Below are 17,005 nucleotides of genomic sequence, written 5' to 3'. Positions count from 1 at the left end.
TTATGGCAGCCCATGAGCTTTTTTGCTTTTGCTCTTCTGATTTTCTCCCCAGTCCTGCAGGGAGGGGGGTAGCGAGCAAACTACTGCATTGGGGGGGTCAGTTGCTGCCTGGGACTGACCCACAATATCAGCTGCATCATTAAAGTCCCCTCAGCAAGAGGCTGAAGGCGGCGGCGGCAGGTCCATCTCCTCTCACCTCTACACGTTGTTTGCCCATAGCTCTGGACTGAAACAATGCTGGGGAAATAGTGTTCAGACATACCGCTTTAGCAGAACACTCCACCGGTCAGCACGACGGCCAAGGGATCCGCACGAGCTCAGGCAGGCGTGTGCACCCACACCACAAAGGTACGCTCAGATCACAAACGCCACAAGAATTGACAGGATGCCAGGAGTCGTGGGAACTATCCTGTGATTCAGTACCACAGCATGTGACCTCACTTACGATTTTCTCAGCAGACAATGAAGAACTCTCCTATCTTGGGTACAGAGGAGGTGCTGTGGGAAACCACTGGCTGACCATGAGCCCTCAGCTGCTTTGGTATTCCTGCCTGGCACCCTGACATATTTATAAGCGTGCAAATATATTCAGTTTAGCCCATCAGGTCAGCGGTGTTTCTTTCACTAGTAGTAAACAGGCTACTGTTACTAGGATTACATATGTGGCAGCAGGCAGTTGAGGTACTTATGACTGGGAAGCTTGGCTAGCATGAAATGCATACTTCCATGCACAACCTGGCATTTTGCATTTTAACAAGGGTGAATTCTGCACAGATTAAAAGCTTCGACCCCTCTCCACTCAGTGTGGCTGTGAGATGGTCCCCGATGCCAAGATCGGTGTAACTCTTAAGATCACACTTCAAGAGCTCTGAACTCTAATGGTGTTCTTCCCTAAATAGAATAATAAAAAAGAAAAGCTCAGAAGCAGCAGCATTCTAGCAAATTCCAAGAGAAAGCGTTGTGAAAAATAGTCCCATTTATTTGAAGATCTGTCAATAACGGGTACATATTAAGGAGCAAATCAAGTCCTAACACAAGTTGGAATAAAACCAACAATTACTTCAAGGCTGAACTTGACCCTAGAAACATTCCTGTAAAAATCTGTGGCACTTCAGCTGCTTGCCTGGGAAATGTAGAGGACATTCACAAACAACAGACATTTTCTTTTAAAAAAAAAAAAAGTTACATTTCTTCAACTCAGTTCCACTCTTAAGTACAAAATGAAACAAGATGACTTAACTAAGTTGTTAGGAAAACTCTATGAATCTAAGAAGTGTTTTGCCAAGCCAATAGGGAAGTCTGTCAGTTGAGGTATAAGATTGTTTTTCTTCATTGGTTTGACTCATCTATTCTCCGTCGACAGAATGGACAACAGTTATGTTGCAGTACGAGAAGCTCATAGTCTTCTGTGTGAAACATCTGTTAATCAGGAACAGATTTAGGGGCAAGTTAGCCTGTGACTAGCTCAAGGAAAATGCAAACTGAGCTCAACAGCTTCTCTATGGCACAAACATTCTGAAGCTACCATTACAAGAGAATTGGTCCTCTTAACTTTCAATTGCTTGAGCGCACTATAACCTGGAATGAGCAGCAAGCATTTCACAAACCACTGCCAATGTTGCTGAAGAGGCACAAACCAATTAATTACTTTTGCAGAAAGAAGGACAAAAATTATACAGTTTCTGTGTAAGCAAACGTGACTGAATTCCAGTATTTCAAAAAGCCATTCCTGAGAGGAGGAGAGGGACTGAACCACAGGCTAACTTAGTTACTGACTGATTTTCCCTGCTAGACCAGGCTGAAAGTCAGAGGGGCAGTGCAAAAAGAAATAAATACAAATCAGAATTTGTTGTTCAGCCAAGGCTTGCTCGAGAGGCTCTGACTTGCTGTCAGTTCAACTTCTCAAATTCAGCTACCTCAAAGTTTTCAGAAGGCAGCTGTTCCTCTGTGCATCACACAGCTTATTTTTTGGTTTTCACTGCTTTCTCTGTCTCTACATCATTCAGGAATTTGTTGAATACGTTTTAAAGTATGAGGTTTCAAAGATTAGAATTGTTTCAGGCAGAGGGTTCTCAGTAAGGTTTTTTTGTGTTGTGTTGGGGTTTTTTTGTTTTTTTGGTTCCCCCCAACCCCCAAACCTCTCCATGAAAACACTACCTGAAAACAAGATGGACACATGGTAATGGAGGCATCTGGTAGCAGGGAACGATAGTACTGCCACCGCAACGGTTTTGGCCAGCGTTTAATCAGGACGTCCCTCCGGCTCATTGACTGGAGAACAGCACGATTCACAATCACTGGAACAAATTCTGAGCCTCCTTGCTGCAGGAGAGCAGATTTAGAAAGAATTACTGTTACCAACTGCAAAGCCCTTTGAGGATTAATAAGATGTTGTAAGAAGCAAAGTAAGATTCAGTAGAAAAAGCTAATATAGCATTGGCCTGAGACTAGTCCCACCAAACTCACTGTCAGTTTTATCAATACCTTCAGCAACAGCAGCATCCAGCCACATCTCTAACTTGGTTTCAGTGAGCTTCCATTATTCATTTTAACACAACTCCTTGTAAATAACACCCATGTCCACATCCTTTATTAAAACCTCACAGTAACGAATGTTTTATAGGCATACTGCCTAGACACAGAAACACCCTGGGGGACAGCCCCATTGTATCATTTTATGATAAAACCAAATTCCAGGAATGTTTACTTTAAGATCTTTGTTATTTTGTGTGGGCTTTTTGTTGTTGTTGTTTTGGGTTTTTTTTAAGAGAGGAGTTAACTGGTAAATCCCTTTCCTCTCAAGTTCCATCCCTCTCTTCCAGTGCCCTGCTTTGTATCTCTCTTGTGGTAGTCTTTGTAATATGTTCACACCAGAAAAGCAGCGTGGATTGTAAGTTAAAATTTTCTATTCAGTTCTGTTGGTAGCAAGAAAGAAACAACTGGAAGATACAGGTAAGGCTCTTACCTCAAAGCTCAGTTTTGCTGTAAAGGGATCATCATCTTCAATAATATCTGTATTGTCATCAAGCCTCAAACTCTGTGCATCTAGATGCATTTCTTAAGGAAGAAACAGAGTTCCTATAAAACTAGCTGCCCTCAGAGTAGCTAGCACTCACAGAATAAATATGAAACCATACCAGGAAAACTGGTATCCTTGTTGCTCCAGAGGGTCAGAGTATTCTCAAACTGTTACAGTGGCTAGATTATTATAGAAAGTACTAGAGAAGGGCTTGCTGTGATTCACAGTGACTGGGGAAATTTATCATTGCAGCTGCTGTAGAATGGCAAAACTGACCACAACCAAGTATGACATCAGCTCTGCCTTCTTTCCCTCTCTGCCCCCTTCTGACAGACGACAAAACGCAAATGAAGCAACCTATTTAAATTACATTTTGAGTCGCTTTAGTCAGAGTTTGTGTTTTCTTGTGCATTACTTTGCACCTAATATTATATGGCCCCCACAGCAACTGGGAGCTCTGGATGCCAAAGCATTACAAAACAGATTCCAACAGGAATGGTTATGAAGAAAGTCCATGCTGGTTTCCCTTGGCTAAGAGAAGGCAGCCTCTAAAGCAAGCTGTTATTGGAAGTGAATAACACACTTCAGATTCTTCCCATTCTTTATAGAAAGCAGTTAAAACAGAATAGGTAAAGCATGGCATTCCATTGTTAAAAAGAAATATTTTACATGATGAGAAACCAATTTTCCTGATGAAAAAGCTTTAAGAAAATATTAGGTTTTGTTAAAACATCACTTTTGTTGTTATACTAACTTGAAAAGGAAACACGATGCAATTGTACTCATATCAGTCATATGACAAAGAAAATTTTAAACCTAAGGGGGGGGAAATTTCAAAAATTGCTGCTTTTTTCCCTAAGAAAAGGACTGGAAACCAATTTTAATCAAAAGGATACGGTCACTCATCATCTCTTGCCATTTATTCTCTCTTTTATTCAGTCTTGGAGCTTCAAGATCAATGAGAGCTACAGCCTCTTCATCTGTGATGCCATCTTCCAAATAGAACTCAACTAGATGCAGTACTTCTAAAGGGGTGTGAAAAGCAAGGAGCATTTGACCTGCGAGAACTCAGAAAATGCCTCCTGGAAGATACTGTGCCCCTTAAGAAATGAACACACTCTGGCTTCTATGATGGTGGTGTTCTACCCACATGTTCTCACGAAGCAAGTTAAATAAAATAGAACTAAACCAACCCCAAAACCCCTCAACTTCTCAAAGGATTGCATCTATGTTAATGAAACACTTTATACATTCGGTGTCTCACAATAAAGCAATGCTTTACTGCTGCTGCTATCTTGCAATAAAATCCAACTATCCCTGGGACAAGAAGCAGCCACTTAGTCAAACCTAACAGCATTAAAAGGAAAGATTTGTTTGTCCAAATAACATTGCAGAGAGAACAAATTAAGTACTAATCTACTCTGCTTAGTTAACATTTATCTACTTGAAAAGCACAACCAAATGCGATACTCCAACGCACCATAGGAGGAAGCAGAGAAGACGAAAGGTTGTCTGCAGTTAATGCAGACGTTCCCCAAGTTATTTAGCAAAGGGTTGTTGGTAGAGCACCTGTAACACAAGGGCACAAGCTCCTGCAAAAACACATACAGAGCACAGTTATCGTAAACAGATCAGCATATCCTGAACTCTTTGTTTTCAATTAAATATGGGCTCCTTAGGTTTACACCACTGATAACTACATCAGCGCTAACCTGGAGAAATACTGCTGTGAAATCAGATCCCTTAACATCTGAAAATGCTTTCCCTTTTTAATAAAACAGCAAGTTTTCACATTAAAAATAGCTGTCTTCACCATTCTAACAATTACATTTTCACCTTGCCTTTGCAGTAACAGAAGCAGAATTCTGCATCAAATACAGTGACAAAAGAAGTTGAAGAGGTTACCAAAGCAAAGTTTTTTGCTCTAAGGTTTGGTCAAATCAAGTTCTCCAATTAATTTACCTCTCTTCTTTTCAAGAGCACAGTTATTTTAGGCAGTTCTTAAGACTGTATTTCTATTATTTCAGGTGGCCAGGTGCATGTTCACTTGCACAATGCGATTTATTTTTAGTAAGTACTCCATAAGACATGGCTTCATAGAGCACTGCAGAAAGTCAGACTTCAGTTAAAGAAGGAAAGGTGTTAAAAATAAGACTTAAGGAAGCAAAGTCATTCAAGGGATAGGGGGAAGAGGGAAGGAGTGCTAGGAGTGGGACAAATGAAAGTGACCTCCAGCTGGAGAGAGAGAGAGAAAGGCTGTGGAGTAATTGTACGTGGATCAGAGAGAAAAAGACTTGAAAGAATTAATAGGCAGAGAGGAAGGTAGATGTAAGACAGGAGAGGGAGGATGGAAGCTGCCCATAAAGAAAGGACTGATTTTAATTTGTTCTCAGGAGCAAAAGGAAGTCTGACCTGAAGAACAACAATAAAAGGACTGTTTCCAGCAGAAATATAATTATACCACAGAGCTATGCATAATATATTTCACATTTTTTTGTGCATACAGCAACTCAGACTCTTGGATTAGGCCACATATTAATGATTAACATGATACACATCACAACTTACTTCACTGTCATGGAATGGCTTGGATCGGATTGTCAGGCTGCCCAGCTCAATTGATTTCTGGAACCTAGCTGGGATCTGCAGTCCCTGTAACTTGTCATAGGCATGACGAGCCAGTTTATATGCACCAAGAGCTTTACTCTGTTTTGCCAGGGCAAATAATGTATTGCTATAATTTAATTAAGGAATAAAAATACAAATGGCATTTAGGAAAAACTGCAATACTCTTTGTAATCAGAGAAGTTGTGCAATGAAGCATATCCAACACCGGTACTTTAAACAGGCTTTAACAAGAGAAATCTATTTACATAACTCCGTTTAAAAACAAGTGTGAAAGAACTATCAATTATTAGAAAGAACTGGGCAATTATTAGCAAGGTAAGGAATTGACCCTACATAAACATTGGTTAAATATTCTGACTCCATTACAAAATTTCAGTAATTTTAGCGTGAATGGATTTTCCCCCAGCCAAAAAAAAAAAAAAAAAAAAATCTTATAACACCAGCAACCCACAGACACCAACTAAATAGACATGATCTTACTGGAAATAAAGCATATGCTCTGCATCATTGACCAAGGGTTGTCTTTTCCTTTCATCACTGTGTAACAGTAACTGCTGTTTAGAAAGCTACTGCTCACAAGGCACGTTATGAAAGACTTTATGAAAGGTTATACATTTATAAGTGAGGAAGTTATGAAAAGGAAAGCTAACATCCCATCCAAAGCCATAAATGAAGTGAAAGCAAGAAAATCAGGCCTCCCTGTGGCATCCAGTGACCCTTCTTGTTATCTTTTACAGACAGGTGCATTTCCACAGAGTTCACACAGAGCATTTACAAAGTACTCTCCAAAGATGCAATATGCGCTAACAAAGCGGTGCAAATGTTAGTCTGACAGACACTACAGAGCTATACCAGCCTCATGTGAAGCAAAAGCTCCTGTTTTCCCCCTCCCGCCTCCTGTCTCAGTTCAGTCTCCTTGCAACAACACTGTCAAGATTCAGAGCCAACATCCTGCTGCAGTGACTGGTATCCTAGAACTTGCTTCTCTGACAAAGGTGATACACCAGACTGGATGGGTGGTTTTGAGAATTACATGTTGATTTGTACAGCTCTCCAAAACTATTAAAAAAAAAAAGGTGGTGCAGTTAAACACACAATGATTTGAAGATGCCGATTGTTTTCTTAAAGGCAAAAGTCAGTTTCCATTAACTATAATCAACAGCTGAAACTGAAGATACCCTACAGGAGATCTCTGCATTGTGGATCAACATCAATTATTCCTTTCATATATCTCACAAGATAACTTCTAGATTTTGTACTCTATTGGAAGGATACACTTTTGAGATCCCCAAAGGAGTCTCCTTTGTTAAGCTGTGAAGCAGAAACCTGGAAATATTGAAGAGGGTTTCGGGCAAGTGGAAACTGAAAGGCTCCTCCTGCAGTTATTAAAAATACAGACATATTTCTAAGCTGGAAAATCAACAACTCATATCACTAAGCACAACAGCACTAGGCATCTCAATACTGTGTTTCTTTCATACAGTTGCAAAAAGAAGAGGCACTGACAGAATATAGGAAGTAGATTTTGCATGTCTTTATCACCAAAGCTCATGCCTGCTACATGCAGAAAAAGAAGGAAAGAGATCCATGTAGCTAAAACAGAATCTTCAACAGGCTATTTAAAAATGAGGGCAGACTGGCCAGCAATAGTGTAGAGTCTCCACCACTGTAAGGTCTGAAGTAGTCTGACCAGCAAAGACCTCCATAGCACAGAGTCATCTTTTGGGCAAGGGCACAGATCAAGGGTTCTGAAATGTTTTACAGAAGATCTTTTCACCAACAGTGGCAGCAACATTACTATAATTGCTGGAAGTAGCAGGAGCTCCTCACTCATGACTGCTTATCATTTTGGAGTAGTTTACACACATCACTACTGATACATGTACCACATTGCAGGAATCCCTAAGCTAGGGTGCCTTCTGCTGTTCAATCTTGTTTTCCCGTGATTAAAGGAAAAGCCGACTATAGCCTGTGTAGGACCAGAGGCTCAGGTCACTGGGGACCCAAACCAATATAGCTAGCAAAAAAGGGCTGGGGGTGGGAAGTCAATCATCGTCGTATCTTCTACCCACACTGAGAGAAGCACAGATCTGCTAAAACTGCAGTGCAGTTTTTGCGAACTAAGACAACAGAAGTTCTTGTATAGTACAGCAGAAGGCTGTATAATAAAATAAAGAAATAAAGTTATTATACAGTATCACTAATCTACACTCAATATTTGATTGCCTGAGAAGTCATTAATTATTCCTAGTTATTTCTGGACTCCCTAAAGAAAAATGCTCAGGAAGCATAAATATACAACTTCTAAAGTGAATATCTTACAGTGTATCTTTGAATATAGTGATAGACATGGTAAACTTCTGCCAAATGCTGGAAGTGATGAAACTTCTGTAACATTTCAGTCTTCTGTTGTTCATTCTCTGCAGGAGGCAAAGGCATTAGTGTAAGTCTCCAAGATGAGTCTATGAGACTCAGTTGGAAGAAAACAGCATATCATGATTTTAGCCCCAGCACTTCCAAAAGAGGTATGTACCAGTTCAAGTGTGTCCCATGTACCTGTGCAAACCACACATTATACAGACTTGCCATTTTTCTGAGCAAATTTCTGGTCTAAAACAAGCATGGTAAAACACAGAACAGTTGAGGCAATGGTTTTAATATAGCTAGAGGCTATAGCTTAGTTAAAGGTAGAAAATAGTAGGTGTGCATCACTGGAAACCTCATCCATAACTTCAGAGTTTACAAACAAAATAAGTTTTGAAACATTTATTTCATAAATATTAAATACACTACTAAGCCAATTGGAAGAGTTTGCACCTCTATAAAATTCCTGAGGGGTAACAGATCAGCACTATCATGCACCAGCTGAACTAAAAAAAAAAAAAAAAAAAGGTACTTATAGCACCAGGCAAAAGGCAGTATTATCAATCTTTTGTATTCATTATTACTAAATTACACCTATTAACTACTGGCTCCACCTCTCTCCCAGTGAAGTACATTCAGAAGACAAGATGATAGCTAACAAAATCAGTTTTATCTCTGTTGGCAGAAATAATTTGTGAAGTACCTCTCCAACCTATGTTCAAATACTAGATGTATCTTACACTCCAAGATCATCTTTTATTTACTAGTACTTTAACCCTCCAATCACTTCTTTAGTTAAAGCGTGTTGTGGGAAGGTACATGAGGATACATGGTCCCAGGAGACATGATTTTGATTCTAGTCAGATTTCAAAAGGAGGCCTATGTATGCTGATGTTGCTGTTTTGCTTTTTTGTTTTAAATAAGCACATGGGAAAACCAGGGGGACTACAAAAATAGCACAAGCCAGAGTTATGCGCAGCATCAAGAAAACCAAAAACAAAGCCATACAACAGTGAAGTAGTTGCAGCAATGCTATCACAATTCAATAATTGTTTGTCTACATGCACAAGAAAGTAACAAGTATAAGCTTCCTTTCAGTTACTTACCTTGGGCTATATCTAAACACTGCATGGAAAGCATCCAATAATAATAGGCTGCATCATTAAATCGGCTTTCAACCACAGCATTGTGTGTTAGCTGCTCCAGCACTCTTACAGCTTCACTCTGCCTGCCAGCCTTGTGAAATGCTACCAAGAAGGCCAAAACAAAGAGGATTTTACAGTGCGATTACATCAATTAACTGAAATTAATGTTTTTAAATTAAGAGCAGTCTATTCAGCCAGTATCAAATAGTCTTTCCAGGGCAGGATAAAAAGGATTATACACTGGTATTTTTCTCCTTGAAAGCAGCAACACTAATGGAACATGAGAAGCATCTGTAGGTATTTTGTGGCTTCTGCACTGTCTCAGCAGCTCTTGAGCTCATACATTTTGTACAACACTGGTTGCTTTTTTTGTTAAATATAGAAAACAGCAAAAAAGCTATGATGATTAGATCTCTATACAAACAATGGCAATCTAAACACCACAAATCACAACTTCATTGAAAACTACAATAAATTAATGTTTGAAGTTAATGCTCTGGTTTGTAATGCTGAGTATTTTGAAAGAATACAGCATTTACTATATGCTTCTATTATTTATTAACAGCACTTCTTTATTTGATGCTCAGAAGCCAGTATAAAGTAAGATCCTGAATTCTCACTTGGTAAACATGCATTTGGCAAACACAGTCTTCATATAGGGTAATGGGGATGGGGGGGGAACAAACCCCCCAAAAAATCAACCCCCAGCACAATTGCCTCCTGGCTTCAGCTAGCTCAGATATCTCAGATATAACCAAATTCTCAGATAGCTACACAATGGTATCTAGCTCATCCAATTCTGGGGCATTTTTATTTGCTGAGTCACAGCAGCACAGAACTTTGTGGAAGAAACTGGGAACAATATATTCACAGAGTTCTATGCACAAACTACCAAACTGCCCTAAAACCAGGTGCTCAAAGGTTTGGTGTCAAGACACACAAACTACTTTTGTGTGGAGACAGATCATGTCTGGCACATTCACTGGCTTGGCCCTTGTAAGCAAATGCAGTGATACACTTAGATCTGAGCTGGCTCTGGAAACAGCAAATGCAACAGTCACACGGAGCTGCACCTGAGAAAAGTAACTGTACTAAAAATATGCTGGCTCCACATGGAGCTTGCTTCAACATCTCCTTGTTCCTGGCACAGTTTATGAATTAAATTTTGAAGCCTGTCCACATGATGGCAGGTTGACAGTTCTCTTTAAAGGTAATTTTATAAGCCTAATAAAACTGAAAATTCTTAAAGAAACAGGAAAATTTTACTTGTACAAACCCAACATTACCTAAATATAAGGAAAAACTATGCTTTCCACTCACGTTTATTAGATGGATGCCGTATTTTGAATTCTACTGTGATAAAAATATTAACAAAACCAGCTCAGATTATATGCCAAATACTGCTGCCACGTGCCACAGTCAGATATACAATGCGATGGAAAATCTGGACCTGTATTTAGATGCCATCATTTTTGACAGATCCATCACATTTTCTTATAAAATAAGGAGACTTCCAGCTACTTTAAGACCAGTATGAAAACACAGATTCTATTTGGTTTTGAATCCTACTGATAAGAAACTCTCCAGGGCAGAGTCTGCATATTCTGTATTCGAAAAGTACGGAGTAAATTTCAAGTGACCAATGATCTGTAAGTGACATTCTTACCTTTTTGGGCTTCTTCAAATCTATCATTCTCTGCTAGCCACTGAGCATAAGGGACATAGACATCATCTTTGAATTCAGGATGCTTTTCACTCAAAGCAAATGCCTGAGGTAAATAAAAAACTCATTTTTAGAATACTGCATGGTTTAAACAGTTAAAGGGTTTAGAATATTCCATGGGATCAATCCTTTAGCTCTAAGTAAATTCACAACAAAAATACATACACAGAATAGAGAGTGTAATGCATATTTTCTCCAGTATGAGACTAATGTATTTTAAAATAAAAAGCAATCAACAATGAAAGAAAAGAAGCTAAGCATAGTAACAGTCTGGCTATTGAAAGAGGGAAACTTGAAAGTGATTATCTAGGAAATTTAGTAGATTTCACAGCAAGACACAAAAAAAATATTTTTATTTTTACAGAATATATCTTCTAAAGAAATTGAAGTAACACTATAAATGCAGTTTAGATTTACTTGCTAAATTTGCTAGTCAATAAAGGACTAGTCTGCAATTTTCCAAAGCATCCATATAATTGGGGGAGGCGTTTGTCAATTGCAGTAGCACTTTGAAAACATTTCCTTAAGAAGAAAACATTTCCTTAAGAAACTACACCTATTAAAAACTTAATGTGAAGAAACAAGAACAAAATTAATGGTGGCCTCAGCTGTGAAGTGGATGGTACTGGCAGACCCATGTTTTTATGGAAAAACCCAGCGAAGTCAGAACTTTACCTAATCAGAAGCATAAATCCAGTTATAGAGTGGGGTCCACGCTAACACAGCACACATTCATCAGATCTAAATTATGCGTATGGTATTCTCACTCAAGTGTGTCCAAATTATAAGTAATACAGTTCAAAACAGAATTTCCCACGATACTATTTATTTCTTCTGATGGACTAGAAGCATCCCATGGATCGCCACAGGAAGTGGGCAACTATAACTCAGCAGGCAAAAAAGGTGCTCAGAAGTGAGACCAAGAAATATTCACCCAGGAAACTAAAACAAACAAAACCCCCCCCAGACAAATCCAAAAACAAACCCACCACCAAACAAACACTGAGCATACAAAATTAACTTAAATACTCAGAGTCACATTCTACAGAAGGCTCCCTCCCTACCTCTCCCTTCACTACAGTGGTGGGGGAGCCAGACGTTTGTCTCCCTTTCTTGCAACCACAGACAATAAGAAGTAATGGTTTTAAACACAGACATCAACAGCATGCTTACTTCTTCCCAGCGATGAGTCTCCACGTGGAGATGGACCAATGCTTTCAGGTCACCAACCTTCATGTAGGTTTCTGCTGCATAGCCAGGGTTATCAAGTTTCTTAAAATAGAAGGCACATTTTGACAAAGGCTCACGCTCAGCTTTATCCAGTTTTCGAGCAATTTCAATTAACCTAGACCCAGTAAAAAGAAGCCAGATGTTTCAGATTCTGCCTTGTTGTTTTGCCTTTTGTTTAATTATTGTAGTAACTTCTCCTTTAATCAGTTATTATTTAATAAATATCATAATAGTACCATACTGAAAACTGTTTAAACAGTGTTGCAAACATTCCAAATTTTCTTTCCTTTTACATACTCGAAACCTGCTCCTTCAATCTTTACTCATACATGCAATTCCGTATCTCAGACTCTTTGCACAGTCATGAAGACGGAGGGAGGGAGTAGGTCCATGACTAAATGACATGGGACACACTTCCTCAACCCTGACCTAAACAAAAAGCTCCTGAATAAACATTACCCCCTTTGCCACACAACAAAACTGAGGCAAGGGAAGGCCGAGTGACCTGTCCAAGATCTTACGGCAACTCTACAACCAACCTGAAGTGTCACCTGTTGCAAATCAAGGAGAATTTGACCAGTGACAGGAGTAGCCCCAGAATTTCTAGGGATTCTGTGCTCCAGTTGTCTTCTCTACCCACCAGATGATTACCCTTAACAGCTTAAAACAACACATACAAGCACTGCTGTGATGATTACTCTGAAAAGCCTAAGGCATGCATATTTTAGAAGACAGTCTTATACTACAGATGAGCCCATTCATTCTCTTTACTGTTGTAATGCATTTGTTTTCGTAACATATTTATGTCCCTACCCTCTAAACATACGTAACTTTTAAAATATTTTTAATTGTAGATGTGCTTCAAATACTCAATCTGATATAAACAGAGGCACATATCAAACAAGTTTTGTCTTATTTTAAAATTATGCAGAATTCATAATAATTCATTTGAGTTTTCATTATATATTATCTCTGAGATGGAACTAAAACCTACATATCAACCCAGCCATGGTCCCCACTGATTTCTATGGCCTTCATGTGCTCGCCTGCAGAGAGGTACATCTCCACTGCTGCTTTTGGTTCATTGATATTCTTGGCCCAATCTGCTTGTTTTTTTATTAGCATCTTTGTGTCTTTGGGGTCTCCAGATCCCAGAAAATCCTGAAATAGTGCAATACAAAAGTTTGCATTACCTTCTGGTCACAAACATCGTTACAGTCCAAATTCTAAAATACATAAAGGCTTTTTTAATGAATATTGTTATGCTTCCTAAGAAAAGAAATACTACATACAGAGCAACATGAACTGATCCAGCCTTCAGCAACTAATCATCAAGGCCCAATGTTTGGTAGGAAAGAATGGCAAGTCTCCCATTTAGATAGTTTTAAATTAAAAAAAAAAAAAAAAAGTGGGAGATTCTGGGAGGGCCAGGAGAATGATGATGCAGATGCCTCAGAGGTAATAAATATGTCCCCATTTGATTTCTCGGAAAGCTTGCTCTCTGTTGAGCCTGTTTAAGTGAATACAAATTATGATTTCTGCATGCTCTTCAGGAACATGCCTTTCCAAAACAAAATAGTGCTAATCTCAAAAACTGTAATAGATTAATTTCAAGTTTCAGATTTTCTTTTGCAAGCCCAGAAGGTATGGTTTCATTCTCAAAGATGACCCAGCCCCACCCCATGCTTAGTTAACAATAGTATACCCACTTAATCATATGTTAGCATCAGGATGCCCAGCCACAAATCAATTAAAGGCTGAAATTTCTGCAAAGACACTTGATAATTATATTACAATATATCAAAGAAGCTCTTTTATAAGGATGGAATGACAGCTACTCAAAAGTGAGAGTAATTCTGAACTACTGGTTGGACTTCCGCAAGGAATGCAGACACCAAGGCTGGATGCTGTGATGATGACCATTTGTTCAGCTTCTTCTGCCAATACCAAAGCCCTGGCACCATATTGTTCACATCTGTTGACATCATGTGCCAGGGGGAAAAAAAAAAAAAAAGAAAGAAAAAAAGAAACTTCAACACCAGAAGATCAATTAAGGGCAATTTTGTCTGTTAACAGAACAGGCTATTGTCCATTAACACAGCTTCTATCAAATGAAAAAATAGAACAGAGGAGAAATGGAAAGGTGAGAAGAGAGTGGAAAATTACCTTATCCTCTGTGTTTTTGGTAAATTCTGATTGAGGTTTTAAAAAACCAAAACAAAACCACAAACAGGCAAAAAACAGATCTGTTCCACTACCACAATTTACCAGTTTCCTTGACGCGGCCAGTCAACAGGTACAGAACTATACTCCGTCTCTATGTCAGCTCATAAATGAACTCCATATAGGATTTCGCTCTAGCATTATCTACTGCAACACGGCCCTGATTCAAGTGAATAACTATAAAAATGTCATGATAATCTTTGAATATGAAAAACAGAAACGAAAAAATCAAGTTGACAGCATCTTTGACACAACTTGTTTTCCAGCTGAGGTCACCAAAATAAGCCCAAAATCAAAAGCTCAGCTTCTTACAGTATAGAGTTTTTTGCGAGTTCTCAGTAATTTGTGATCTGGTACTGTGATAACAAGCCTATGACCAGATATCAAAGGACGTCCTGACCTCTGCCTCCAGTCTGGGCTCTCCAGCCAGAGCTAATCAAAGTCAAGCACAAGAAATCGGATTCTGTAAGGGTTCCTTTGTGTAATTCTGCAGTATTAAAAAAACACCACCACCACCCCCCAACACAAAAACAACCCCCACCCCCCCATATATCTTTTCTTGGAAAAATAACTGGCAAACCAAGGGGGTTTACATATTCTTCCATGTATTGTGCACTCCCTGCACAAGAAGCTTCCTTCATATGCTATGAAGTACCTTTAATTTCTTCTGCATGGAGTTACTCTCAAGGATAGGAAATGCAAGACCTTTTGCTCTCTGCTAGTTAAATATAGACATGACTACGGCCAAGAGTTAAAAGATTCTTACGAAGACTTATGGGAAAATTTTCATCTATGAATTACATTTATGTTCAAGAGGAGCCAAAACACTGAAGCTAACAAAGACTCATCAGCCAAAAATAGTGGAAGTCAGACTTACATCAGCAAAGCCCCAAAGTATTTATATTAAGCTCTTGGAAGAAAAAGATCTCTCTGTAGCAGTTTGTGGAATCTATGCTAAAACAGTTTATATGCATGTCATGGTAAAGTCTTTGTCCTGTATTGGGCAGAATAAGGCTCTGATGAGTGACGAATGAGACTAAACAGTGCATGCATTCTCAGGGATTTTGATAAGAAAACACCATAGAAGACTTAAAAGCCAAGTAATGCTTTCTTATCGCTGTATAAAAACATCACTTTTTAAAACCATATTCAATTTATTTCTACATGGAAATAGACTTTTAAAAAAAAAAAGCCAAGACATATTGAATCTTTGGAAGAAAATTCTCTAGTAAACAAAAATATACCAGGTTAGTATATTATACACTTTATAAAATACATTAATATAGAACATACTTATTTAAGTTCAAACTCCGTCAGAAAAATATTTTTATTATAATATGGAAATGAATTAATTTCATGGTACACTCATCTCCACTTTGCATGAGTACTACCTTATTATCTTTGGAAGACAAAAAAATAAAAACGGACTCTTGAGCGAGATAATGAGGAAGAAACAGTCATAAAACCGAGATTTTTAGTTTTTAAAAAAAAGGAAAATTACTATGGATACTACTATATAATCACAATGAAAGAGTCACCTTTGGTGGTGTCGAACAAGAAAATCCACTGAAAAGCCATGAATTCCATGGACACATTTGACACTATACAAAACACAATCTGCTACCTCAGTAGTAGACTCCGAAGAAAAAGGCACAGAAGATAGCCATTTTTCCCCCTTATAAGCCAAACGAACGTCAACCAATTAACAGAGAAAATAGTTAGAATTCAAAGCCCGCATTTCATCCAATCCTTTTGTAGGATCATACTTTGAAAACAGCTACAGGTACATTAATATTTCCGCATTTAAATATTCAGTTGCAAACTATTACCTTTGCATAGTCAAACATGCGTAAATCAGAGTACATATCGAGAGCTAGGTTTTCATGTCCACTCTTTTTGTACAACTTCGCTGCCTCATGGAATTTTCCCTGGTAGGCATAAACATCTGCTAGGAACAGTTCATTGTTGTTTTCTCCATGCTTCTTCCGCTCCTGGAAAAAAAACACAAAGAGAGATGTAGAAAATATTCTAGATGATCAGGACCTAGGTGAGAAATAGCCATTGAAGAATTAGATTTTCCAGGCTTAGATTTTAACTGTTAATAAAAACCTGTAACAGGATATGATAATTATGCCTCTCCTACATTTCTGGTGAATTTACAATTAAAGGATTAAATCCCTTCTTAATTAAAATTAGGATGAGCAAAATTAAATGTCACTATACAAACCAAAACGATGAAAAATCACTTCTCTTGATTTCACACAGGAAAATGAACACACACTATCATTATGCTATGCTATTTTAAAAAAGGCATCTGATGGGTTCCTTATTTTCTCCTGTAGAAACTCACTAGCATATAATTTGGCTAAATTAACAATACGTGCGGGTGGGATGACAAACACGAAAGTAATTGCTAGCAATAAGCAGATTCAAAAAGTATGTTAACCTGCCTCTGAATAAAAACCAGTGTCACCACCACTGTCCCCACATGCAAGAGCTCATGATTTCAGGTAGGCGGCAGTTGCTTCCAGAGCACCTGCACATTGGAACTGCTCACTCTGATTGTCTGGGAAGGGACCACAGAGGCAAAGTGTGTGCAGTGCCACAGAGAAATCCTTCATGTGAATCAGACCCATAGAGGCACACCGACTTCAAGGGACCAATGCCACATAT

General features: G+C 38.6%; 1 protein-coding gene across 3 annotated transcripts in view; it reads right to left on the bottom strand.

Moving 5' to 3' along the window:
- Window positions 1-1,065: 1,065 nt before the first annotated feature.
- The window catches only part of IFT122 (intraflagellar transport 122), a 32,778-nt gene continuing 16,838 nt past the window's right edge, over window positions 1,066-17,005 (bottom strand). For all 3 annotated transcript variants that reach the window (XM_009586461.1, XM_009586462.1, XM_009586463.1), the window contains 13 exons: window positions 16,162-16,323; window positions 13,104-13,270; window positions 12,053-12,224; window positions 10,823-10,925; window positions 9,118-9,258; window positions 7,970-8,067; window positions 6,923-7,023; window positions 5,588-5,753; window positions 4,500-4,611; window positions 3,916-4,044; window positions 2,966-3,045; window positions 2,158-2,322; window positions 1,066-1,419 (listed from right to left, as the gene is read on the bottom strand). In XM_009586461.1, the coding sequence (XP_009584756.1) occupies window positions 1,330-1,419; window positions 2,158-2,322; window positions 2,966-3,045; window positions 3,916-4,044; window positions 4,500-4,611; window positions 5,588-5,753; window positions 6,923-7,023; window positions 7,970-8,067; window positions 9,118-9,258; window positions 10,823-10,925; window positions 12,053-12,224; window positions 13,104-13,270; window positions 16,162-16,323 (1,686 nt within the window). In that variant the 3' untranslated portion in view covers window positions 1,066-1,329. The remainder of the gene's footprint in view (window positions 1,420-2,157; window positions 2,323-2,965; window positions 3,046-3,915; window positions 4,045-4,499; window positions 4,612-5,587; window positions 5,754-6,922; window positions 7,024-7,969; window positions 8,068-9,117; window positions 9,259-10,822; window positions 10,926-12,052; window positions 12,225-13,103; window positions 13,271-16,161; window positions 16,324-17,005) is intronic.

This window comes from Fulmarus glacialis, unplaced genomic scaffold, assembly GCF_000690835.1.
Source record: "Fulmarus glacialis isolate BGI_N327 unplaced genomic scaffold, ASM69083v1 scaffold10341, whole genome shotgun sequence".
Taxonomy (NCBI): domain Eukaryota; kingdom Metazoa; phylum Chordata; class Aves; order Procellariiformes; family Procellariidae; genus Fulmarus; species Fulmarus glacialis.
Note: the sequence above shows the minus strand (reverse complement) of the source record. Positions and strands in the feature narration are given on the sequence as shown.